The sequence below is a fragment of the Monodon monoceros genome, unplaced genomic scaffold (assembly GCF_005190385.1).
Source record: "Monodon monoceros isolate NGI ecotype Baffin Bay Population unplaced genomic scaffold, NGI_Narwhal_1 Super_Scaffold_4, whole genome shotgun sequence".
NCBI classification, from domain to species: domain Eukaryota; kingdom Metazoa; phylum Chordata; class Mammalia; order Artiodactyla; family Monodontidae; genus Monodon; species Monodon monoceros.
This window is the reverse complement of record NW_021703781.1, coordinates 55116806-55142174: the sequence shown is the minus strand read 5'-3', so window position 1 is coordinate 55142174 and position 25369 is coordinate 55116806. Positions and strand designations below refer to the sequence as shown.

At 53.2% G+C, this 25369-nt stretch overlaps 3 protein-coding genes across 11 annotated transcripts; 1 reads left to right on the top strand and 2 right to left on the bottom strand.

Moving 5' to 3' along the window:
* Positions 1-823: 823 nt before the first annotated feature.
* On the bottom strand, positions 824-6581 carry TWNK (twinkle mtDNA helicase). 3 transcript variants are annotated; one of them, XM_029244550.1, is made up of 5 exons: positions 4711-6581; positions 4278-4518; positions 4035-4142; positions 3585-3726; positions 1625-2504 (listed from the first exon to the last, which is right to left on the bottom strand). In XM_029244550.1, exons 1-5 carry the CDS (start codon positions 5951-5953, stop codon positions 2184-2186), a joined length of 2055 nt encoding a protein of 684 aa, XP_029100383.1. In that variant the 5' UTR covers positions 5954-6581; the 3' UTR covers positions 1625-2183. The 3 variants fall into 3 exon arrangements, with proteins under 3 accessions (XP_029100384.1, XP_029100383.1, XP_029100385.1); XM_029244552.1 differs by lacking the exon at positions 1625-2504 and adding an exon at positions 2514-2835 and having other exon boundaries at positions 4711-6552; XM_029244551.1 differs by lacking the exon at positions 4035-4142 and having other exon boundaries at positions 824-2504; positions 4711-6552.
* Positions 6582-6623: 42 nt separating this feature from the next.
* Positions 6624-7837, top strand: MRPL43 (mitochondrial ribosomal protein L43). The gene is made up of 3 exons (XM_029245777.1): positions 6624-6805; positions 6896-7002; positions 7116-7837. Exons 1-3 carry the CDS (start codon positions 6675-6677, stop codon positions 7349-7351), a joined length of 474 nt encoding a protein of 157 aa, XP_029101610.1. The 5' UTR covers positions 6624-6674; the 3' UTR covers positions 7352-7837.
* Positions 7838-8350: 513 nt separating this feature from the next.
* Positions 8351-24828, bottom strand: SEMA4G (semaphorin 4G). Of its 7 annotated transcripts, XM_029245772.1 has the most exons (17): positions 21822-21840; positions 20446-20492; positions 18356-18834; positions 18113-18261; positions 17784-17846; positions 14974-15072; positions 14759-14852; positions 14497-14610; positions 14138-14307; positions 13885-14054; positions 13475-13619; positions 13124-13346; positions 12602-12717; positions 12286-12461; positions 12038-12099; positions 9591-10651; positions 8351-9465 (listed from the first exon to the last, which is right to left on the bottom strand). In XM_029245772.1, the coding sequence occupies exons 3-16, from the start codon at positions 18477-18479 to the stop codon at positions 9819-9821; spliced, it is 2538 nt and encodes an 845-aa protein (XP_029101605.1). In that variant the 5' UTR covers positions 18480-18834; positions 20446-20492; positions 21822-21840; the 3' UTR covers positions 8351-9465; positions 9591-9818. The 7 variants fall into 7 exon arrangements, with proteins under 7 accessions (XP_029101605.1, XP_029101606.1, XP_029101602.1 ...); XM_029245773.1 differs by lacking the exons at positions 20446-20492; positions 21822-21840 and adding an exon at positions 24722-24828; XM_029245769.1 differs by lacking the exon at positions 20446-20492 and having other exon boundaries at positions 21822-21905.
* Between the last annotated feature and the right edge of the window lie 541 nt (positions 24829-25369).

Sequence of the window (25369 nt, the reverse complement as noted above, 5' to 3'; positions counted from 1 at the left end):
AGTGAGATGGGAAAGTGTCACCATTTAGCAATATTTCTTTAAAAAATTTTTTTTCATTAGCAGATTTCTTTCTTTTTTAAAATATTTATATATTTGGCTGCATGGGGTCTTAGTTGCAGCAGGTGGGATCTTTATTTTTTAATTGCGGCATGTGGGATCTAGTTCCCTCACCAGGGATTGAACCCGGGCCCCCTGCATTGGAAGCACCAAGCCTTAGCCACTGGACCACCAGGTAAGTCCCTTAGCAATATTTCTGACAGGTCTCTGGGTAAGTTATCTTACAGTCTCCGGCAGGGTTTCTTAAAAATGAGGAGTCCTTCAGCCATAAAAAGAAATTGAGTTATTTGTAGTGAGGTGGATGGACCTACAGACTGTCATACAGAGTGAAGTAAGTCAGAAAGAGAAAAACAAATACCGTATGCTAACACATATATATGGAATCTAAAAAAAAAAAAAAAAAGGTTCTGAAGAACCTAGAGGCAGGACAGGAATAAAGACGCAGATGTAGAGAATGGACCTGAGGACACAGGGAAGGGGAAGGGGAAGCTGGGACAAAGTGAGAGTGGCATGGACACATATACACTACCAAATGTAAAATAGCTAGCTAGTGGGAAGCAGTCGCATAGCACAGGGAGATCAGCTCGGTGCTTTGTGACCACGTAGAGGGGTGCGATAGGGAGGGTGGGAGGGAAATGCAAGGAGGAGATATGGGGATATATGTATACATATAGCTGATTCACTCTGTCATACAGCAGAAACTAACACACCATTGTAAAGCAATTATACTCCAATAAAGATGTTAAAAAAATAGGTTCTGCATTTTTAAACAAGAGCCCCAGTTCTGACACACACTAACATAAGAGAAAAGCTGAGAGGGTACAAGAGGAGGGAAATGTATGGGGTGGGGGGGGCGGGTGGCCAGATAAGAATATGCTGAGCTTGGGTCCATGAAGAGAGGTCAGTGAGTGGCTCATGTCACAGAGGTACAGCTGGTCAGGCAAAGCCTTAGGCATAGGGCCCAGTGATCCACACCTCTGCCAGGGATCCCATGGAGATCCTCAGGGAAGACAGATAAAGAAGCACCATCCTGTCTTCCCTAGGCCACAAAGAGATGTAAGGGTGTGCATGCATGAAGACCCTTTAATACCCCTGCTTTCTTGGGAGTGCGCAGCTCAGACAAGGTGGGGGAGGGGACCTATCTGCTCCCAATTCAAAGTGAGAGGAAAATCCAGTTAAAGACTGGGGTGACACCCAGTGGTCAAATAAGAAAAAGCACAGAAACAAAGGCAATGGAAACTTTTTTCAGTAAAACTGGAAAAGGCTCTACAACATCATGATTGCAGCCACTCCAGCAGTCCAAGGCAGCATACCATGGAATGAGTGTCTAGGTGGCAGGCACCCTGGGCTAACAGCTCCCTTCCATGGCTCTCTTCCAGGCTTCCACCTTTGTGGCTGTCCCTGGTATTATAAGGGCTGAGCACCTAGATCCAATGGTAGTAAGCACTACCTCAGGGCAGGCTCCAGAGTGGGGAGCAGAGGAGATTGGTATCCACCATGTTGCCCCTTGGCTCTGAAAGCCTGGGCTGGAGTTTTGGCAAGAAGTCCCCTATCCCCTTTCCAGGTTCCCCACTGCTTTTACCTCAACTTGCTCATTCCCACCTCAGGGCCTCTGTATTTACTTTTCCCTCTGCCTGGACTCCTTTCTCCAGATGTTCACATGGCTCAATCCTAGTTCTTCAGAGGCCCCAGCTCAAATGTCCTCTGCTCAGAGACACCTTTTCAGATCTTAATCTAAACTAGCCTGTAAGCATTATCACATTACTGTATTTTTTCCTCTAGAGCATTTTTCACTATCTAAAACTATGTTTTGTATGTATTTGTTCATTGCTTATCTTGTCTCTTCTACCACATTACAGGTTCTGTGGAAGCAGGGACCTCATCTGTCTTGTCAGTGCTATATTCGCAGGATGCAGAACAAAACCTGGCACACAGCAGGTTCTCAAATATTTGCTAAATTGAATTCTCTTGCAATGAAACCCTGCCCTAGGCTAGGCCCCTCAGATTGAGAAGGGCCCATAGGTCACAACTACAGGACAGGGGCAGCCCTAGCAGAGGACTAAGAAAGAGTCTCTACCCCAGCCTGTCCTGGCAGGCTCATTTCAGCGTCCAGCTCTGCAATGCCTTCACCTTGAAGGCTTGGAGAGGTCTGGCTTGTTGGGGTTGGGGGCATGGTCAGAGTGAGTCTCAGAGATCTGGGGCACAGCCCCCTTTTTGCCAGAAGAGGGCTTTTTGGCCACTAGCCCATTGTCATCCTTGATCTTCTTGAGCCGGGCCTTGCTCTTTGGTGGTATGGAGAAGGTGAGAGAGCTCTTGTTGAATTCAAGTGGGAAGACACCTACGTCTCCATCAAAGCGGTTCTTGGACACCTGTAGATACCGTTTCCCTGGCCCAGTTACCAGCCTCCTGTCCTGCAGGATCAGAACATTGTCTGCTTCCTGGCTTGCCTGGGGGATAAGGGGCAAAAGGAGGAAGGAGCAGTGAGAAGACGTATGAGAGAAGCACAAAGGAAGGTTGAGGGTGCAGGGAGGAATAGCAAGAATGGGGGAAGGGAAAAGTACTTCCCCCATCACCAAAGCTCTTTGAACTACTGACCAGAATGCTGGGGCCACTTGAGCCTTTTAGTTCCCTGACAACCCTGTTGCTGTCCCAGATTGTGTACATGCTGTTCCCTCTGCTGCTAACATTTCTGGCTCCACAGCTCACTCAACCCGAGTTGCTTATCATTTAGGTCCTGGTCTAAATGTTACACTTCATCAGAGAGACCATTCTTGATCCCTGTAAATAAAAAAGGCACTACCATCTTTCCATTTCTGTGTTATTCTCTCCCCCAGTTCCATGTCTGTTCCATTGTGGCACATAGTTTGTGTTCCTTGCCCTGTATTCCCCGTGCCCAGCCCAGGCTTGGCGTGTAATAGGCACTCAGTGTACCACTGGAAGCTCCAGGATCTGGCTGGTCCCGCTGCCCAGAAGGCCCTCCCACTTATTTGCTTATTTAACACCTATTGTTGGACAAAACCTAACCCAACCTCTGTTGACACATCTTCTAGGAAGTCTCCCCCCAGGCTGACTCAGATGCCTTTTCTCTTTTCTCCCAACACCTGTGCTGCCTATCATAGCGCTTATCATACTGAGTTGTAATCACTGGCTCCTTTTTTCCCTGTTTTTTTTTGGATGCGCCACGTGGCGTATCGGATCTAAGTTCCCCAACCAGGGATCGAACCCGTGCCCCCTGCATTGGAAGCACGGAGTCTTAACCACCGGACCGCCACGGAAGTCCCTCACTGTCTCCCTCTTTTCCCCATAGAATATGTGAGTTCCTGGAAGGCAAGCAGGGCAAAGGACCAACCATTATCAGCCTTTGTATTCTAGCACATGTGTTCCTCATGTCATGGCCCCAGAGGCAAGCTGCCTCCTGCCTGTTCCAGATGGACAGTCAAGATGATTTAAGGCCGAATGAGGGCTGTCCCTGGTCACACCTGCCCCCTCTACTTTCCATAGCTTGAGCTCCTCTAAAGCCCACTTACTTTGGCTGAGCCAAAAATGGATGCTGTCTGTAGTTCTTTATCATCATCTTCCTTCCGGGGGTGAATGACCAGTGTCACATGGCAGCTACTGTCTGTGGCAAACTTCCGAAAAGCCCCGATGATATAGTCTTGAGCTGCAATCCTACCCAACAAAGAGGTTACCAGACACAGAAGGACAAGAACAAACACATACTCCTGATTCGTTAACATCTCCCCACAAACCACCACAACCTCACTCTACTTCCCTCTACCTAAGGACTCACACTTAAGTCCCTGTCCATACTTCCCACTACCACACCCCACACCTCTACAAAGACAGAAATACATATGGGATGGTATGTTCCTGCACATATGTCAGAAAACAAGAGTACAGTGTGTCTGCCCAGAGGCCAGCTCCCTGAGAAGATGTGTGTCTAACTGGGTTACAGCTAGACAAGAGAAGGATGTCACCTGTCTGTGGACAGCTGCTCATGACCCATCATGAATTGCAGATTGTCGATAACCACATGACAAATGTCATACACGTAGACTGCATGTTGCATTGTGTCTATTACAGTCCTGGGAAGAGGCAGAGACAATGAATTCAAGAGTCAGTTACAAGTAATCTCCAGACCATGGCAGCCAGAAAACTCTGTTGGGAGTCTGTTCTCCCACCCTCCTATTCTTTGAAAGCTCCACACCTAGGAATCTCACCTGATGCTCTGTTGCCCATGAAAAGTCATGAAATAGAGGGGCAGGTCTTCAAAGCGGTCGGCCCACTCGTCATATTTGTCCAGTTGCTCTTCCAGTCGCCCCACAGCGAACTGTGTCAGCATGACCCGGGCTAGTCTCACGTTGCTGATCTCAAAGCTACCCCATAGCGTGTTCACTCCCTGGGTACACAAGTCCAGGGCATATTCACTGATGAATGTCGTCTTTCCACTGCCTGTCGGCCCTGCATGGGGGGTTGAACACAGACCCGGGTGAGGAGTAAAGCCCTACCGTTGAAACCAAGACACGCAAGGAGCTTCAAAGTTGGGAGGGGAAGGCGCCTCTTCAACATTTACTGTAGCCCAAACCCACATGCTTCAGTCATCTGACCCTCTGCCCCCAAACCCGCCCAAGCAGTGATTTCCCAAAGGGTCACCTGTGAAGACTGTCAGCTCGCCCTTCCGATGTCCCTTCAAGAGACGATTGAGGTCAGGGAAGCGGCTCCAGCGAACGCCAGCTGCCTGCTCCACATTTGACAGTTCTCCTAGCACCTCCTCCCGAAGCTGCCGGAAAGACACGATAGACTTGTGCCAGGCAGGCAGGGCAGTACGCAGAATACGAGAAAGATTTAAGCCTTGGTTCAGAGCCTCCAGGGGAGAGGGCTGCTGGTCCCCAGGCCGCACCAAGGAGCATCGTTTGGGGTTCAGTTTTCGGGCGAACAACTTGGCAGCTTCCCAGGACCGAAGGTCATCCCCCAGCCAGAGCACAATGCGTCGGAACTGTTCGAGGTAAGGAAGCAAGACAGGGGGTAAGCAGGCTGTTCCTCGGGGTAGGGCAAGGGTGGGCAGCCCTGTGGACTGGCTCAAGGCTAGGCTGTCCAGCTCACGACTCGTCAGCACCACCTCAACATCTCGACGACTGATCAGGGGTAACCCAAACAGGTTGCGGAAGGCACCAGGCTGGGGGATGGTGGTCTCCATATAGTGCACTCTGTCACCCTGGCCTTCGGCCCCTAGTAGCTTCAGGCCTCGTAATCCCAAACCTCCAGGGGAGAACCAAGGAAAGACAAGGCTGTGAGCAGGCCGCAGGTAGCGCACACTGAAACGCTTGAGTGTGTCATCTGTCACTTTGGTGAGGCCAAACATCACGCGAGCCAGCTGGGCCTCTTCTGGTTCAGGCAGCTCCCAGAGAGGTACGGCTCGGTCCCAGATCCTCTGGACCTCCTCACTGTCCTCGGCTTCTGGGGCCTCACTAAGCAGGACCCCTTCTCTGGCCCCATCCCCTCGCCCCTCCACGCTGGCCTGGAAGTCTTCCCAGCTCCCCTCAGCTAGGCTGGTCATGCAGAGAAAGCGGCCTGTGGTCTTGTCAATGAAGAGGCTGAAGGAAGTGGCAGCACCAGTCTCGTCCTTGAGCTTCGAGGCACCCACAAAGGGACTAGGTGCCCGCACGCAGCTGTGCCCATCCTGGAAGGGGATCCCATGGGCCCGCAAATATTGCCGGATTTCAGTTGCAGTTACAGGCAACACTGGTACCTCCAAGGCGGCGAGAGCCTCCTTCCTGTACCGTCTGCGAGGAGGGCCCACGGCCAAGCTTCGTGGCAGGCCCCTCCACCCCATCCACGGCCCACGCAGTGGCAACAGGATACGGAGGGGGTGCCCACTTCGGAGGAGGACCCACATTCCTAGTCAAACGGGGGAAATCACTGCTTGAAATGCCTTAGGTGCCCGGTTCGGGTGCCTTCACTACTAGGTCAGACCCTAGGGATCCTGCACGCAGCTCTCTTCTCCCTCTGAATCCTCTTCAGCCCCTCTACATTGCCACTTCACATCTATGCCAGAGGACACGGCCCTTTCACGTCCGTGTCCCTTTGGCCGGTTCCCTACCTCTGAAGTCCTCCACAGCTGCTCCCCCCGCCGCCTCCCCTCCGCGCCGCCCCTCGCCGATGCGGTTTTTCTCGATCATCTCCTCGCCACTACCGCCCCTCCACTGCCCCTCCTCGTCGTCCTCATCTCTGCGGCCGCCTGCGTCCCTTCCGTAGTCCCTCTCCTCTGAGCCCCCTGCTAGAGGACCGCTCCGCCGCTCCTTCCCTCAAGGGGACACCAGGCAACCTAAGCGCCACTCCTTCGCTCCCGCCGAGCTCCGCGCTCAGAGGGACGCCCGCCGCGCCTCCGCCGCGTGGCTTTCTCGGCTCCACTGCTAGGAGCTCCGCCGCTCCGGACCCCGGCCCCGAGTCACCACTCTCCTCTTGCCCCTGTCGCCTGCAACATGGGTCACTCGCGCCACTAGCCACGACCTCGGAAACAAAACTGCCGCGGCGCCAGTGTTCCAGGAAGCGGAAGCCTCGGGTTAGTCCCGCCCCCACACTGAGAGGCCGGGCTCGACGGCTTCGGAGCTGCGGCCATGACGGCGCGCGGGAGCGCGAGCCGCTTCCTGACCAGTGTCCTGCACAACGGGCTGGGTCGCTACGTGCAGCAGCTGCAGCGTCTCAGTTTTAGCCTCAGCCGTGACGCGCCCTCGTCTCGCGGCGCCAGGTGAGCCGGGGAAGGGCGCGGAGGTGCGACTCCATGCCGAGGTTGCCCCGGGTTAGGAGTCACTTTGTTCACCCTTCTCCGGTCCCTCAGGGAGTTCGTGGAACGAGAGGTGACCGACTTCGCCCGCAGGAACCCCGGGGTCGTAATATACGTGAACCCGCGGCCGTGCTGCATGCCCAGAGTAGTGGCCGAATACCGTAAGTGGGGCCGGACGAGGGCTGGAGGGAGGCGTCGTGGGGCTCGGCCCGCTTGCCTGCCGCTCGTGTGACCCTTGATCCGCTTCCTCTTATCCCCACCTCCGTTCGGCCAGTTAACGGGTCTGTGCGCGAGGAGAGCATCCACTGCAAGTCGGTCGAGGAGATCGCCACGCTGGTGCAGAAGCTGGCGGACCAGTCGGGCTTGGACGTGATCCGCATCCGCAAGCCCTTCCACACGGACAGCCCTAGCATCCAGGGCCAGTGGCATCCCTTCACCAACAAACCGACAACGCTGGGCGGGCTGCGCCCTCGAGAGAGGTCCAGGATCCTGCCCCAGCCTAGCGGCTAACACAATGAAGAGTTGCTCCACCTACTCCATCCCCAGGGTTTGGACTCACCCCAGTAGAGCCCCAGTAGAGGTGGTTCTTCCTTCTGGTTTGGTTCGCGGGAGACAGATGGAGCCCACCAAAGGGGAAGTTGATGCCAAAGCTTTTGCTTGTGATAAAGAAGAGCTGCCTGTTTCTTTTTGATGTACCCTGTGAGGGGCAGAGACTGTGAGTCTCCTAATTCTGATCCAGCTGACATCTCTGAAACCCGAGAGTCTTCAGATTTGACTGGATCTTCATTTCTTAAATCCAGATCTCAAATCACAGTGAGAGGGTTTAAGGCTGGCTTCTGAAGAATCCCTTATGTCCTGTTTTTGCAGCCATTGACCAAGAGAGAGCTAGTACCTTATACCCTGCTGTGAGCATGGCATTGGGCTAGGTTCTTTATATCTGTGAATGTTTGTGTGCAGATTAGAAAACTGAAGTTAATAAAACTTGTCAAGGTCACACTTGAAGTCTACTTCAAAATATGCACATATTTAAACTATAATGCCATTTTTTATCTTAAAACCAGAAGCAAAATGAATAATAACTCTTCAGGATGGTGTAGTATCAAAGGCCACGTGATTAATCTAGGCTTGACCCTTGGAGAGAGTGATTCTCAGGCCAGCTGATAAATAGGCAGCATCTTCTAGGCTTAGCTAAAAATGAGGTGAGGGATGGGGGCAGATGGTGAGAAAAAGAGCCAGGAGGTAAAAACCTAGAAACTGTTGTATGAATTCTTGAACTGTCGTAATTTTGTCATCCCCTTATCACCATGATCAATAAATAGTGAGAGCCTTTAAAAAAGGACTGTACCTGCCCAGGACAGTCAGGATGGAAGCTGAGGAGCCCAATTTCCTCTGCAAGTGGTTTTATGGGAAGCAAAGCCAACCCTGCAGCACCTTTACCATAGGCTCAGAAGCCTGTCCCCTGGTGATCAGGAGAAGACCAGTCTAGACCAAGCAGACCACTCATAGCTGTGGGGAAGGAGGGTATTTATTAACCAGCAGTGGGGGGAGGAACTGAGCCCAGCCTCCCCACCCTGTCACATGCCTCTCCCGCCTCCCTGGGTCGTGAGCGGGGGCATTCCTAAAGAATGGTAGCCGGTTTACAATAAATACATTCATTGTGGGGTAGAGGGGGGAGAGGCCGGGTGAAGGGCAGTAAAAATCCCGTGGGACTCCACGTTCTCAGCTACAAAAATAACAGTCACCCTCACCCAAGGGGAATGGGGGAGCTCAGTCAGGTTTTGATTGTCCCATATGGGCCTGGAGACTTCAGAGGCCCCTGGACCCTGAAAGTGCCCCGGTGAGGTAGGACAGGGGTGGGAGCCAAGCATCCAAACTCCCAGCCTCTTATCCTTTGCATAGTTCCAAGAACGGGCTTCATGTGCCAGGTGAGACATCAGATCTCTTCTCCCCCTGCTCTGGTCTAGGGGTAGCAAATGTTTGGTCCACAAAAGGGAGGCTGGCTCATTGAGTGCAGTGTTGGTCACCCATCCTAAGGAAGTGTCTGTGAGGACAGCTAAATGGGAGAGAGCTCTCCCTCTGAAATGTTCATGGATCAAACCCAACAGGCACAGGTCCAGCGCAGCAAGGGGAGGCTCAGAAGGTGCATGTGAGTGGAAATGTAAGCACATGTTCATGAGGAAGACCATGCCTGGAACTGTCTCTGTCACTCTTGAGAGTGACTAAGGGGGTAAGGAGGCTGACTTACAAGGGCTGCACATTAAGGAAGAAGAGTGAATGATGCAGTAGTCTTACCTCCCCAGGCTGGCCTGTTCCCAAGCTCTTGCCAAAGAGGTCATCACACGGGGCTGGGACTACAGGAGAGGACTAGGTAGGATGGGATGTGGCAAATTGGGAGGGTACCCAAAGTCCAGAAGAAGGGTTGAAACAAGAATGCACCAGGAGGTGGGCGTGGGGGCCCTGCAGCCCAGCTGATAGACATTCTTCCATGTGCACACGTGAATGTACACAGGGCTCAGGTGGTTCTGGTGGCTGGCAGAGGTCTTGTCTGTTTTCAGGACCATCCAGCACATAGGGCCATGCAGAGGGTGGTGACATTGAGGCCATCTGGACCTGCAGAGCCCTGCCTGGGAGAAAGAAGGTTTTGAGCAGATGAATGGGGCAGGAGGATGGCATCCTCTCCTCCCAAGTGCTTAGGTTAAAAGGGAACAGGAGCTGGCTCTGGGTCTGCAGAGCCTGAGGGAGCACCTACCTCTGAGGAGCACCGGTTGGCCTGGGCTGCTCACAGATGGGTCCATGGAGACTGAGAAGGGGGCTTTGGCTGGGCCTGACTCTGGCCAGCCCTACAGGGACATCAAAAAGTTGGGAGAAGGGCCTGGAGTTGTAGGGATGAAGGTAAGGTGTCTGTGCTGGGGAGGCAGCGGCCCAGCCTGGGGCAGACAGGCTGGTTTGGAAGAGCATTTGTCCTGGGAGGCTGGGCTCAGACAGAGCTCTCATCCAGGTGCTCCACAAGCTGTGTGTGCTTCCTCTTCTCCAGGATGCGGCTGAGCTCCTCTGTGAAGGAGCAGGGCCCTGCCGGCACTCCATTGTTGCTCTGCCTCAGGAGCACGTAGCTATTGCCATTCATCCTGCGCAGCCGGCTGGGCAGTGCCACCAGCCCGTTGGTCAGCTCAGCCGGTGGTGGTGGGGGTGGCGGGGGTGGCGGGGCTGGGGCCCCCTCCCCGGGGATGATCTGGAGGCAGCCACCCTCCAGGCCCCCAGCCCCCTCCCCATCATCACCATCTTCCTCTCCGGAACACTGGCCTGAGACTGTCTGCAGCTGCACAGCAGAGCCCCCTGCCCGGCCGGCCCGACCCAGTGAGTATTTCTGTCGGTGTCCTCGTCCACCTCTCCGAAGACAGGCCACGTAGAAGAGGGAGGAAGCCAGGATAAGGCAGAGGCCACCAAGTGTAGCAATGGCTAACACATAGAGTAGCCGCATATCAGGCGCCAGTTGTGCCCCAGGCATTGCAGGGGCCTGTGGAGCAGGGGCAGGGGCAGGAGTGGCTGGCCGCACTGTGAGGCTGTAGGAGGCCAGCAGGGTACGGAGGCCATTCTCTTCAGCATAGCAGCCGTAGTTGCCACTGTGCTCAGGCTGTGTGTTTGTTACCAGCAGCCCATCCACACCCACGCGGTAGCCATCCTGCCCATCACTCAGGCCCATGCTCCCATTGAGCATCCACAAGGCCCGGGCCAGGTTGGATGGCTGGTCACAGGGCAGTAGGACATCATCACCCCGGAGCACAGAACGGGTCTTCAGTGGTGGTGGTGGCCCTGGAGGGAGCGAGGGACAGGAGAAGTGGTCATTGCCTGCCTGTCCTGGGAAGGCATTGGAGATGGCAAGCCAGGTGGTCCACTGTTAGGTCCCCAGCACCAAGCACAGAATCTGGAATTACGGTGACAACTGACTAAGCTCTCTGTGCTCATGCTCCCACATAAGGTTCACGTTGGCCCTTCTCAGTGGTTTCAGTTCCTGACATCTGCCAATGATTCCTCATCTCTACCTCCAACAAAGAGTTCTCTTCTTCTGAGCATCAGATTTGAATATCTTCCACATGCTGGGCATCTCTTGGACATGTCACAGGAACTAAGGCCAAAATCTCCCTCCCAGCCTACACCAGGTATTTTTCTTGAATTGTCATCACCATGTATGGTGCTACCAGCCATTTCCCAGAAACCTGAGTTTCCCTTGGCTCTCTCTCCCCCTCATCTTTCTATCTAACCCTCACTAAGATTCTGCTTCCAGAATCTATCTTAGACCTGTTCACGTCTCTCCTTCCCCAACTGCTGGCCCCCATCTAATCCATTCTGCATGCAGCAGTGGGGTGACCTTTTAAAAACACTATGCTGATCATGCCACTCCCCTGCCTCCACACAGTCCCGCCCATTTCCCCAGCCTCTTCTCTTGTTGTTCAAACTCCAAGCTTGCTCTGCCTGCTCTTCCCTCTACTTGGGTGTCATCCCCCTCCCCATGCCCTCTATTTGCCCAGTTAACTTGGGGGAGAGAGCATAACAGTGATCAAAAGCACAAACTCCAGGCAGCCTGCTTAGGGTCAGGTTCAAATTCAGACCCTACTGCTTAATAGCTGATTTAACTTTGGGTAGTTTACTTATTCTCTCTGTGCCCCAGAGAGATTGCCCCTCACGGAGATGATAATAATGGCACCTTTCTCATAGGAATGCTCTGAGAATAAATGAAATTGTTCATGTAAGTGTTTGATCAGTGCTTGGCGCATGGTAAGTACTCAGTACATATTATCTATGATTATTATTATGATTATTGCTCTTGCTTCAGTTATCAGCTCGGTCATCTGATCTTCCTTGGGGAAAGCCCTTGTCATAGTTGTTATTATTCCTTTTGTAACAAAAACCAAAGAAAATAATTGTAATTAATTGGTTGTGTGATCATTTGATTGCCTGTGCATATACTTGGCTGTAAGCTCCAGAAGTGACAAAAAACTTCACATCTTGAACCTGTTTCCTTATTTACAATTTTTTTTTGCAACAAATATTTGTCAAGTACTTACTCTGTGCTGGGTCATTCTCGCTGAAAGCACAGACACAGCCATTCAGAATCATACATGCACATACAAGTGGCATCAAATGGTAAAGAGGACAGGCTATGCAGCCAGATGCACACACATCCGTGACGTCACTTACCTGTGTCCCTGTTGCCCTCACAGCCTCGGTTTCCTCTCTCTATGTCTTGTATCAGTGCTGTCCTGGAGATAGAAGATTGGGATTTATGAACAAGGAGAACTGGGCTTCAGTTTCCCCAGTGGAAGGGTCAGTAAAGCTGTTACCAACAACTGGCCCCTACTCCCTGCAGCTGGCAGGCCCTCCTCCACCCCTCAGGCCCGATCCCCTGGGCAAAGGGGACCCTCACACACACCCCTGTGGCCTCCCACCTGCTACCCTGGGACCTGTTGGCTCCGGTTGTGGTCACCACGCAGGTATGGGTGCCGGGGTCCCAGCCACAGTAGGGGTCCCGGGCCAGGATGCAGTCGTAGCAGGAGTGGTAGCGGGAGCAGCTGGACAGTGATAGCTGGATGACTCCACTAGGGGCCCCCACGTACAGGCTATGCTAGGAGCCAGAGAGGACAGCTGGTTGGCAACACCCCACTCCCACTTACAGACACACACACACAGCCACCGCCCAGCCTCTCCACTCCCTCCACTTATTCTGGCAAGGCCAGAATATTGAGGTCATGAGTCAGGGGCTACCTGTGTCGGAGAGATGACCAGGTTCTCCACAGACTGGGGTTCCTTGAACACCTGTGTCTCTTCAATAATGTGCATCCCAGAGCCCAGGACCACTGCCTTGTGGATCCAGCCATCAGCTGGTATGGGAATGGCAGAAGGTCAGACTCCAACAGTGGAATCTACTCTCAGCCCCCTGCAATAGCCTAATGGGAGCAGCTTGGAGTCATGAGGTCAGGGACAAGGATTCGGCCAGTAGCAGTGGGCCCTCTGGACATTGGGAACTCCAAGCTAGTCATGACAAGAAGTATTGGATTTAGAAGCATTAGTGACTAGGGTCAAATGTCACTGTGGTTGGTGACAGGAGTCAGCAATCACCAAGAGCTAGTGGTCATTGGGGACCGGTAGTGAGTGTTTATTGAAGAGTCAACATCAATGGTCATCAGGGTTTTGTGATCAGGGGTCATCCAGGGGGCTAGAGGTCAACAGGGATCAAGGACTCAGGCCAGCAGTCACCAAAGGGCTCAGGCCAGGGGTCAGAAGCACCTGTGCCCAGAAAGAGCAAGTCATAGGTGGGTCCAGCTGGCGTGGTGACAGGTGTCCCCGTGAGGTGTGTGTAGCGCACACTGCGCTTGAGCAGCAGGGGCCGTCCGCGTGTGGGTACCACGGGCCGAGCCATCAGTGGGTGTAACTTCACAAAGTCCAGGACCAGAGATGGCAAGTCCTGGGATGAGTTGTAGCCTCGGCTGCGCAATGAATCTGTAATGCACTGTGGTGGGGGACGGGGTGGTGAACCTCAGGACTCTGCCACCTGCCCGTCCTCCCCACAAGGCTAGACCTCCTGCCCCTCTCAGGGGTCCCGTCTGCTCAGCACTGACCCCAGGCCTGGGCACTCACCGAGCCAGGCCGGGGCTCCGGCACCCCTCCCTCGTAGCGGACCCAGCGTCGGACACCATCCTGGTATTCCATGTAGGGGCCTGCGAAGACAGCCTGCACCTCGGCCAGGTCGTAGCGGCAGATGGCTGAGGCCTCCAGGGTCTTCCTAGAGACGGGACATAGGGGAGAGGGCTGAGTCACACTGAATGGAGCCTGCCCACTTGCGTGGCCTGGAGCCCACTGTTACCCTGACCAATCCCTGCTCCAGGCCCACAGGGCCTCTCCTGAGGGTGAGCAGGCCACTGGACATGCCTGAAGTTCTCTGTCTGCAGCCAGCCTCCCCACAGTGGATCCTATCTCATCTTCACTGACCTCTGCTCCAGCCCCTATGCTGTCCCCGTTCCTTGCCTCCCCACTGTCCCTGCACTGACCACTGTGTGGTCAGCGTGAAGGCCGCATAGAAGTGCGTGCGGGCTGAGGTGTCAGCTTCCAGACTGCAGACACCACGTAGTGTCTCATACTGTGGAATGTGGCAGATGAGACGCGCCTTTAAGAAGGAGGTCCACTTCTTCTGCAGGATCTTCTTCCCTCCCAGGTCTCCCTGGGGAGGTAGGGGCATGGGGTCAGGGGCCAGGATCAGAGGTTCAGCCTCTACACCCTGGCCCTTCCCTCAGTCCTCCTCACCTTGCACACACGGGCCACACGGGCCACACGGTGGCTGCTGCGGCTCTGAGCAAAGCTTCCAGAGCCCTCCTCAGCAGCACGCTCCGTGAAGAAGTAGTAAACCTTGTCGTCGTCACCCGCTGCACTGGCCTTGCTCTCCCGCACCAGGACAGAGAACACAAACTCAGCATCTGTGGGTCAGGCAGTTCAGGTGGCTTCTGAGTTAGGCTGGGATCTCCCCCAACCGCCCTCACTCAACAACACACAGGAATAGACACGATCACCTGGGGATATGGGGATGGGATGGTCAACTGCCCAAGGGAGTAAAGATGAAGAAATAGTCCCCTGCCCCCCGTCATCCTGTGCCTCGTCCTCCTAACCATTGAGCCAGTGCATTGGTGCCTCCTCAGTCCTCAGGGAGTGCGGGTGGCGGCTCCGGCGGATGTCAGGGATGCTCCTGAATTCATACCGAGTAGCTGTGTAGAGGCCTCCATCTGAGGCAGGGACATGCCAGCCATGAGAGACATGTCACACAAAACAAGACACATAACACATGGGTGGCAAGTCCTAGCAATGAGATCCGTGTCCGCAAACAGCATGCTTGTGGATGAGGGGCCGATGTGGGGAGGAGGGCATGCTTACCAATGATGAGGCCTGTGAAGCCACGGGCTGGGTCATAAGGACACTTCTCCTTCCCCTCCTCAAAGCTGGTTGGCAAGGTGAAGGCCTCAGCATCCTGGGGGAATGAAGGAAGGGCCAGAGGTCATTGATCCTGAGGATAGGCCAGGGTTGTTGCCGAAGATCAGACCAGTCCAGGGTCAGGGACCAGCAATCAGGGCAGGGACAGGCATACTCACAATGGCTGCACAGAGAGGCTGGAAGGCGTGAGTCCCGCACGCGTAGAGGTGAGTGGCATTGAGGCGCTGCAGGAAACGCACGTGGTTGAAGCACTCAGTCTGTGGGATAGGTGGGGGAGGGCTGTGAGCCCTGGGCCTCCTTAGAGACTGCTTCCATTAGGCCAGCTTTGTGGTCTGGCTCTTGCCCCCACCCACAGGACAAATAGTTCTTTCCAAGAGCCTGGTGGGCTTTCTCACTGCCCAGAACACAGACTATTCCCTGGAACTCACTGTCCTTTGGTCTCCCAGGGGCATGACCCCTTTTCCCTTGGCTATCTCTTAGATTGCCTGACACACTTGGCTGGCTTCTCCTGCATCTTCTGTAGTCCCCTGCACCCCCCAATTCGGGGGCTCCAAGGGCTCTCACCACCCTAAGATGCTTCTCTCTTACATCTCCTCAGCACTGTCCCCCAGTCATGGAGCTCCCACACCTGCTTCGGGGTGGCACTACCAAATCTACCCCCAGGTTCTAGCCATTGCTCCACCTGATAATCCCACAGACACATCACACTCATGCTGTCAGAAACCAAGCTCATCCCCTCCCCTCCCTCACCTGCATCCTCCCTCTTAAAACTGTTCATCCAGTCTTTCCCACTTCATCAGTCCATCCCATCACTCAGTCCAGAAACCAGGCGTCATCTTTGCTGCTTCCCATTCCCTCACCCTCACACTCAGTCTCTCTCTGTGATTAAGTCTTTGTCCTACATGTTTCATGACTTGGTCTACTCCCCCTCCACTACCACCACCCTAGTCCAAATTACCACCATCACCTCTTCCCTGGGCAGCTATGCGACCACCTGGCAGCTCTCCCAACTCTCTGCCACGCTTTACAGAAACCATTTATTTATTCAGTGAATGAGGAATACATGCACACAGTGTAAAATTCAAAAGGTAGAAAGGGATATGTTGTAAACAGTCTCCTTTTTATCCTTGTTGCCTTCAAAGGAGACTGCTGTTACCATTGTCTGGATTTTCCTTCCAGAGAGATTCTACCAGTCAGCACCGTCTTGCAACCCACTTTCCAAGGCATATTTAAAAAATGTAAACCAGATCATGTCACTGCTGTATTTAAAAACCCTTCAGTGACTCACCAGAGTCCTGAACATAGGGTCCCATATGCTCCCGGCCCTACATGATAGGGCCCTACCCCTTCCTGTGGCCTAATTCACCCTACAGCAGCTACACTGGCCTCCTCTGCCCATCAAATGCCCTAAGCTGCCACCCTCTTGACTTCTTTGCCTTGTTAATGATTTCTCCTCCTGCCTATTACCCAGGGTTTGAGTCCATGCAGCCCTCTTTGTCTCATCCCACTCCCTCACCAGGTGCAGTACTTTGGCATCCATCCCTCCTCTCCACAAGCCTGCTCAGGCCTCCCTCCTCTGACCCATATGATGCCCCCAACCTCCTCACTGCCTTTCGTGCCTCCAGACTCACTCTATTTTAAGCCATCTAGTGCCTGGGACCAAATAAATATTCTTATAATAGTGTTTCCCCAAGATGTTTACATTAAAAAAATGGAGCTGGGAGGGGGAATTCTGTGGTCAAATAAGTAGGAAACCACAAGTAAAACCTACCTTTACTGAGGACTCCTCAAAGCCTTAAGGGTATTGCTGTGCATTGTGGGATTGAGCACACAGCATTTCCCAAACTCATCTAACTATTAAACATCTCTTTTGAAAATTAATGCTCCTCAGAACATGCTTTGGGAAATGTTCTAAAGGCAAAGTGTGGTTCGGGACCAGCAGTGTCAGCTCCATCTGGGAGCTTGTTAGAACTGCAGACTCTCAGGCCCTTCCCCAGACCTACTGTGTTAGCATCTGCAGTTATAATACACCCAGGTGACTCACTGCACATTAAAGTCTGAGACTCTCTAAAGTGTCAAGTGGTGAGGGTGCCCACTGTCCTAGAACAAAATCCAAACCCCGAGCTGGGTGTTTACAGCCCTCCATAAACTGGGCTCCGTCTGCCTCACCAGCCCCATTTTCTACCCATGTTATACTAAGAGGCAGCCTTTGATGGAATCTCCTGGAGACGCCTCTTTAAATGCAGCTGCCTCAGCACCACCACAGACCCACTGAATCAGAATCCCCAGGCCAGTGGGCCTTGGGAATGTGTATTTTTAAAAAGCTCTCCAGGGATCTCCCTGGTGGTCCAGTGGTTAAGACTCTGTGCTTCTACTACAGAGGGCGTGGGTTTGATCCCTGGTCATGGCCAAGAAAAAAAACCAAAAAAAAAAAAATCAAACAAAACAAAACAAAAAACCCCACTGTGTAAAAAGCTCTCCAGATGGATCTGTTTCATAGCCAGACACAGGACGCCTGCAGACACCCTGTTCTTTAGCCAGAAAGGGCTGACACTTCACTAATACACCTTCCACGGAAAACTGGGTACTTGAGCTATTCCTTGACCAAAGCCTCATTTTTCTCATCTGTAAAATGGAGGATAATACTATTTCATAGGGTTATTTTAGAATTAAATGAGATAATAGCTAAGTCAGCACTTACTAGAGATTACTTATTGTTATCATGATTATTATTGGGGAGCCCAGAGGAGGTTAAGATGCTGTCTCAGACCAAGCTAGTAGGTCACCAGATGTTTGGATTAAAAATACTGCTCCCAGGGCCTGCCACTCCAGTGGCACCTACAGTGCTTATTGTGGTTGCTGCAATGGACTGGCTGATCCGTACCTCTCCATCTGTATCCCCACCAACCCCGACATCCCCCACTGAAAAGAAAGAGGAAAGGAGCTGGGGAGAGGGCGAACCACATACCTGGTTGTTTTTCCCTTTTTGATGACATTTGCTTTGCATCTCTGGGGAGGCCTCCCAGTGAATCTGGAGGGGGCAGTAAAGGGAATTGGCTGATGCATTGAACCCAATGCCTTTGCCTTTCCCCACTACCTGTGGGACAAGGTGATAGGACCCCAGGGTGGGGGTAAGTTTCAGGAAGAGTATTGGAGGTAAGGGAGACCTGGGCCAGGAAGGGCAGTGCTGTCTGACCAGGAGGCTATGGAAGGCTGACAGGGTTTCCAGGAAGTTGAGGTCCCAAGGAGCTGGATGAAGCCGGAGACCCTCTGGTGGTCCAAATTCCAGGGGCTGACCTCTTTGTGAGTCCCGTCTCCTATGTTGTGGGCATTGAGAGAGAACAGGGCGCCTCGGGCCCCCACCAGCAGCCTCGCTGAGGCCTCCTCCAGCAGCAGCGTTGAGTAGTTCTGGGCTCGGCCCTTGAAGTGCTGGGTCCCGGAGAGCTCTGGGGAGAGGGGAAGCTGTAAGCCCAGCTCTGGGGCTGCCTCCCCACGCCCAGCCCTGGCTCCTGCTGCCTTTCGAGGTTGGGGATGTCTAACCTTCGTAGGGGATGGTCATCCGCGGGGTGGCATCTAGTTCTCTGGATGGTCTCCGCAGCGAAGGTCCAGGGACTGCAGTTGCTGTGAGGAAGCTCAGGAGGAGGGGCCAGAGCCTCCCCCACATCTTCCTGGGGAGGCCCAGACCAACAAGACCCCCAAGGGGAGCCAGGGCCAGAGTTAAGGGGATGATGGGAAGAAGAGTCACAGGGGTTAAGGTCCAGGGAGGTGACTTAGAAGGTCAGGAGTCATGGGGCCAGGGGGGGTCCTGGAACTGGGGAGACATGGAATCACAGGGTTGGGTGGCCATGGAATCCCAGGTAAGAGGTCAAGAGGAGAAATGGATTACATGCTGCCTGCCGGCATCAAATACAAATGCCATGGTGAGAGGGAGTTGTGGGGTCACAGAGGGGTTGTAGGTCACTGATGGGGTCACCCTGCCCCAACAGCAGGGCTAGTCCTGGTTCTCTGAGGTCTGTTTTCTGAAGAAAAAAAACAGGAAAAAAAGCCCTTTCATCTGTGTGTGGATGGAAAGTAGATAGCATTACCCTCAGACTTCAGGTGGTACCAAAGGGAGGAGGTCCAGCATCTACGAAACTCCCACAAGAGGATGGATTCAGCCATTCTGTCCCCCTCGGTGTTCTGATGCAGGAAGTTGGTGGAACTTGTCCACTTTCAAGACCCTAGACTCCCTTCAACCCAAACCCAAGGTAATAGCCCTCCTCTGACCGAGTCAGAAGCTTGGCTAGGCCTCCATCTTGGTGGAGCTCGGGTTCCTAGGGAGAGTGCCTTTTCCCAACAGGGAGACCCAACTCAGGCAGCAGCTGCCCCTGGCGCCTGCGGGGGTGCCTTATGCAGGAAGGCCTGGGCAGAGATGCTTAATGGGCCTTTGTTTATTTTGTCCTGTTTTCCCTTTGTTTTTTCTTTTCCCTGGCCTGAAAGCTCCCTTTGGAATTTGTCTTTAATTAGATACTTCTCCTTCTCGGCATTCCTCTACAAGGGGGTGCACATCTCTGCCCTGCCCATGCGAGTCTGTACTATATCCTCTGGCTAAGCATCCACACGTGCCCCTACCTGCAAACAGGCACTCACAGGCACCTCGGGGTGTATCTGCCTCCCTCTGCTCTCCACCCCCCGCCACTGTACAGTTGTAATACCTGTACAGGAGTCTCTAGTGTGCAAGGTCACTTAATTGAGACATAAGCAACATGTAAAAGGTGAACGATAGGATCCCTGAGCTCTCGGCCACCTCTCCTGGCACATCTTGGAGACTATTCCCACACCAGGACCCACCCTCACGCCAACCAGCTGGGGGTGGGGTTGGGATAGGTGGCAGGTCTGATGTGATCCCTGTAATAGGCCTGATCTCTGAAGTTCCTGAGGCTTGGCTGGGCTAGGTGTGGAGAAAAACCTGACCCACCCAATCTCATCAGACAAGGCCAGGGGGGCAACTGGCCTCTTCCTTTCCTTCCAGGTCAAATATTAACTATGTGGCCTCGAAGAGAGAGGAGGGACTGGGAACTGGCCAGAGGGAGAACAGGAACTTGGAGGGTTTTTTCAAGAGGTAAAGGTCACCACTGTGGTGGGCAGAGCCCAGAGAGGGGAGAATGGAGTATGAGTAGACTGAGGAGAGTTCCGGGCTCACAGAAAGGGCATGGGCCCCTGGTGTGGGGGCTGGGGCAGCAAGAGGCCCCAGGCAAACAGCGCATGCCCCACCTCTCACTGTGGAGGCACACCTATTTACCTTTGGGCCTCCTGTCTGCTTAGTGCAGAAGCGGGGGTGTGGGGGAGCCCTATGGCTAGGAGGGATCAGCCTCTAGAATTGGGCAAGAGGAACACACCCCAGGTCAGAGGAGGTGCATGGCACCACACTCAGAGTGTGGTGCATGGCACACTTACACAGGTTTAAACGAGTCACATATGTCCAGAGGAGGGTGATGTGCGTGCACATAGGTACACACATACATACATATTCATCAGAGGGCTGTGAGCACGTGTACTTGCAGGAGAGTCATGCACACACACATTCACAGGGAGGTGTGTGCACACATATGTTCATCTAAAGGGCCTGCCACATGTTTATACATACTTACATGTAAAGTTGTATTTACATGCCCATTTGTTCAGCAAGTCACCCAGCCTATGGGGTTAACAAGGAGGGTTATAAACCCACACATGTCCCTATGAAGGATTGTACACCTATTCACAGGAGGGTCCTGCACATACACATGTACATGTAGGGACATGCACACAAACCCATAGATATAGTGGGTCAGGCACCGTCATGTTTGCAAAAGGATCAACTACATGCGTACGCACACAGTCCTCAAACACAGTTACATCTACGCAGAGACAAGCATATGTACATACAGGGGTCCAGTTTTCACTGCAGGCTTGGAGGCTGCCAGTGTCCACTGGGGTTGAGATGCAGAGCAGAACCCTGCCTCCTTTCCCGAAAGTCCCAATTCTAAGGCCAGAATCCAAGTATGTGTTTGTGAGTCTGTGTGTGTGTGTAGTGATGGGGGAAGTTTCTGACCTCACATGCTCAAATAGGATGGGTGCATGGGTCAAGGCTGCTCTGTAAGGGAGGGAGGGGCTACCTAACCCAGGCAGGAGGAGGCCCCTAGTTTTAGCAAAGTAAAGATGCAATGGAATGTGTAACTTAGTCCTCCTCTACTCCCATGTATACTGCAGTTCTAGATATGGGAGTTGGGCAGGAGCTCTCAGCCCCCATTTAACTTGTTGGGAGGGAGGATGGGGCTAAAGGGGGGGGGCGGAGCTGCCAACCCCCTCCCCCAGTGGCAACGAGGCTTCAAGGTCTCCAGTCCACATCCCACACTCCACCCCCGATTCCACAGCTTGGGTTCCTCTCCCAAGGCCAGCCCCCTGAACTCTGACCACCTTCCCTCTATTAGATCTTAGGGCGGAGGGAACTGAGGAGGGGAGCCACCCTGCAAACAGGATCAGCGTAGGATGGGCAGGCTCTCGACCTTCATCCCAGATGTCCACCTGCCTAGTGTAGGTGGTATCTCCCTCTGCCCAGTAGGATGGCGGTCCCTCCAGGCCTGAGAGCCCCTCCCCCGCTACCCCCTCCCTCCTCCATCCCGGACAGTCCGCGGTTCTCTCCTCTCCTCAGGTCTAACCTCAGTCTCTACTGCTGCAGCTCGAGGACAAGCTCTCCTTCGATGCAGCCAGATGCTGGGAGACGTGACCCAGATCCCAGGGAACACTGTTCGCCACGCGGGCCCCCGCCCCACGCCAGTTCCCGACTCTGCGGTGGCGAGTCTGCTCCCAGCGCGGCCCGAGGCCTGGCCCGCGCCCCTCTAGAGCCTTTACTCGGGACCAGGGGACTTGGCGGTGAGGAAGGCCTGGCCTAGCTTGGCGGGTTTAATAGACGTGGGAAGGCCTGGCCCCCGCCCCCCGCCCCGGTCCGGGCACCGCCGCCGCCCGCACTCCACGCCTCTCTCACCTTTGCGCTCAGATCCCCGGCCATAGAGACAGCGGTGCGCGGCTCCGTGGCCCCGCAGCACCACAGCACCAGCGGCTGGAGGAAGGGGCCGCGGCCGGAGGAGGGGCGGGGTGGAGGCGGAGCCGGGGGGGTGGGGCGGGAGCCTTGGAGGCGGGGCCAACAGGGTGAATTGCGGGGAAGGGCGCTCCCCACCCTACACTATAGGTCAGGGCTCACAAACAGCCCTCGGGTGTCTGGCGTGCCCCGCCCCCTAGGGCCGCGGCCCCGGTAACGCCCCCTGGTAGTGGCTTCACCACCCCGTGCGCCCTCGAAGGGCTGATCCTACCTTCCCACCCCTCAGCCCTAGAACCCCTTGGACTTGACTGCTCCTGGGGATGTGCACACGTCTCTTCTCGGGGCTTAACTCTCCGAAGGCCCTCTGGCCAGTCCTCTAACCTGCTCACTTCTTGTGCTCCTGCCACCTCCTTCTGCTCTCTGCCTAGGGCAGAGGGCCAGAGTAGGTGGAGACCAAGAGTTGGGGCAGCTCTCACCACAGAACAGTGTCTTGATTCCTAGCTCAAGGGTCTCCAGCCGAGGTCTGAGGAGGTGAAGGGGGTCAGGCTTGGAGGGATGAAGTAACAGCTTGACCAGAAGTGCACACAGAAAATGCTGTTTTTCTGATTAAGTAAGCCACAACCATTTGCACCCGTCCACTCAACCAAATCTTAGATGTAACTGGGGTTCACCTCCTCGGGGACTGGGTCATTCAGACACCTGCCTTCCCTTCCAGCTCATCTTGAATATCATTCTTACTCCAGATCTTACAGTGAGCTCCTCCTAGGCAAATATCCTGCTCTGCCTAGGCTTAATCATCATACCCAGCAACAACCTAGGAAGCCTCCTCAGAATCAATTCCCCAACTCCCTTAAACTCAGCTAGGGAAGTCCTCCCATGCCATCTGGCCTTGCAATTTCCCCTCAACTCAGGCCATGCTTCCTTCCCACCACCTATTAAAACCCCCTCTAGGGTTTGAATCAAACCTGAGCTCTAGCCATGATCTGGCCTGATCCTCCCTCTCTCATCCGTGACAGTACTGATACGGGCCCAAGAATAAGACCAAAATGATGAGGGCCACAGGGTCATAGGTAACTGAGTATCACATGTGCCTAAGAATCTGAGCTCTGGAGGAGCAGGGGGTGGGGGAATAGGCAGATGAGCACTGGCCTGAGAGAGAGTGAACAGGATTAAAGTAGCTGCCATTATTTAACTGAAGGGACCCTGGGAAAGACATGTCATCCCTCTTCTCAGAATTCCCCAAAGCTCAGTTTGGCACTTCATCATATACAGTCTCGTAGTTTGTGCGGTTGTGTGTGACTGCAGACCACTAGACAGCAGAGCCCACGTCACACTTTCACCACCCCAGCACTCTGTAAATAGGATGTGTGTATATGTGGAAGGGGAGATAGCTGGGGAGAGATGTTTATATTAAAGTATACACAGAGAATTCCCTGGCAGTCCAGTGGTTAGGACTCTGCACTTCCACTGCAGGGGGCATAGGTTTCATCCCTGGTTGGGGAACTAAGATTCCAAAATAAATAAATAAAATGTACACAAACTTTTACAAACAATGTCCAACTTCTTTCTTTCATTGTAGCCTCATTCCACCCTGAGGGATTAATAGCCCTATTTTATAGATTGGAAAACAGGCTCTAAGGGGTTAAGCAACTTGCCTTGAAATCAGGACTGGAAAAGCCTGAGAAGAGGGAAGCAGGGTAAACCTGAAGGGGAATTGTCAAAGCAAAGGCAGAAGTGTGCAAGTTTGTGCACAGATGAGTGTTGGGGGAGTAGGCAGAAGGGAAGGGGCATGAAAGAGGAAAGTGAGTTTGATTTGATGAGATGAGAAGGTTCCTAGTAAGAAACAGAAGGGAAAAGTCAGCAAGTAGTGCAGAAAAGACTACAGAAAAAAATCCTCAAAAAGAGCTGACAGATTGAGTAAGGAAGTCCAAGCTGGGAAGACCAGGAGAGACATGGCTATGAAAAATAAATCTGCAGTCCTTGTGGGCAAGTGGGTTGGGGGACAGTAGAGGGAAGGCAGGAAGACTGCTAGCCCCATGGTACCAGACAGGAGAGAAATTAAACTGCAGGGGCCCAGTGGGCTAAGGGACACAGCTCCTCATGTTCTCACAGAACTCAGTGCCAACCTCAGATACCTCAGGAGGTGGCAAGAAGGCCAAAGTGACCTGGTGGTCATCCCACTTGTGTACACTCTACGAGGCAAGGCTTTCTCCTCTAAGGTGCTCTGATGGCCGATTCAGAACCTCACACATTTTCAAATGTACAGAATGCACAAATCACAATGCTGAGTTCCAGCATGGCACTTGCTGTAGTTGGGCAGTTACTTCACTATCTCTGATAATATAGATTCAGACCAAATCCATTTTCTCTGCTGTCCTCCCACTTCAATCTCTGAACTTAATGAAATGATCAGATGTAACAGCAATTAATGGAACTTTCTATAGGAAGCCCCTTCGATTGACAATACTCCTCTCTACAAATCAAGCTGATAAAATATGAATGAGGGGATAGTGACAGTGAAAGAGATTAAAAATCAAACCAAGAAGTTAATCCTAACCTAGCCATGAATCTGTGTCCTGGGACATAGGAAGGTCGTTCTCTGAGTGGGTTGTTACTTACCCCTAAAGTCACTACCCTGGCTGCTTCATAGGGTGGCTATGAGAGGAGCCCATTTTGAAAACCTTCTGGTTTTCAAAACAAACACAGAACACAAACATGGGTTTTATTTTTGCTAGGCTATTCTCCCCAACTCCGCTGTAAGAAAGTGGCAGAGGGCAGTGCTGGTTGTCCTCAGCCACCTACACACCAGCGTTTGGCTCCAGGCTTTGCACAGAGCAGTTACTCACTGTAGCAGAGATCCTAGGTGAAGGGGGTAGGTATGAAATCCTGAAACTTGAGCAGAGGTTCCCTGAGGCAAGAGAACTCTGGCCTAGTCAAGTTGTCCTGCTTCCTGTTCACTGTGGCAGCATTTCTGTTTCTACTTTGCCATCTCCAGCTCTGGTCTGCCCAGTACTCTCCCTTTTGGTGGTGTGATATTTATTTTGGCCACACATACAGCTGAGGTGCTTCTTCTGTAGGCACTGTCACCAGTGCAACAATGCTGTAGTCTCACTGTCCCACTGTGCCTCAGGAGCCTGTTTTGCTTGTTAAGTTTTCCTCCCAGCCAGTCGTCTTGGAGTCAGACCCAAAGCTGGGCCTTCTGGTTTGCCCTCTCTTGACTCCAGCCTGGGGAATGGTTAGCAAGGAAAAGGGAGTGTTAGGACATGTCCACAAATGATGGAAAATCACCACCCACCATCCCTTTCTCAGCTTTAGCATGCTGGGTTTAATTAAAAAAAAAAAATCACAATTTTTGCCAGCAGAGACAGAGCTGGACAGAGCAGCTTCTGGAGGTCCCTGTATCAGAAGGAATAAGCACACATACACTATAATTTTAAGAGATATGGTTTGCTCAGATGTCAGTGAACCCCAAAGTGCCAAAATCAATTTTGTCA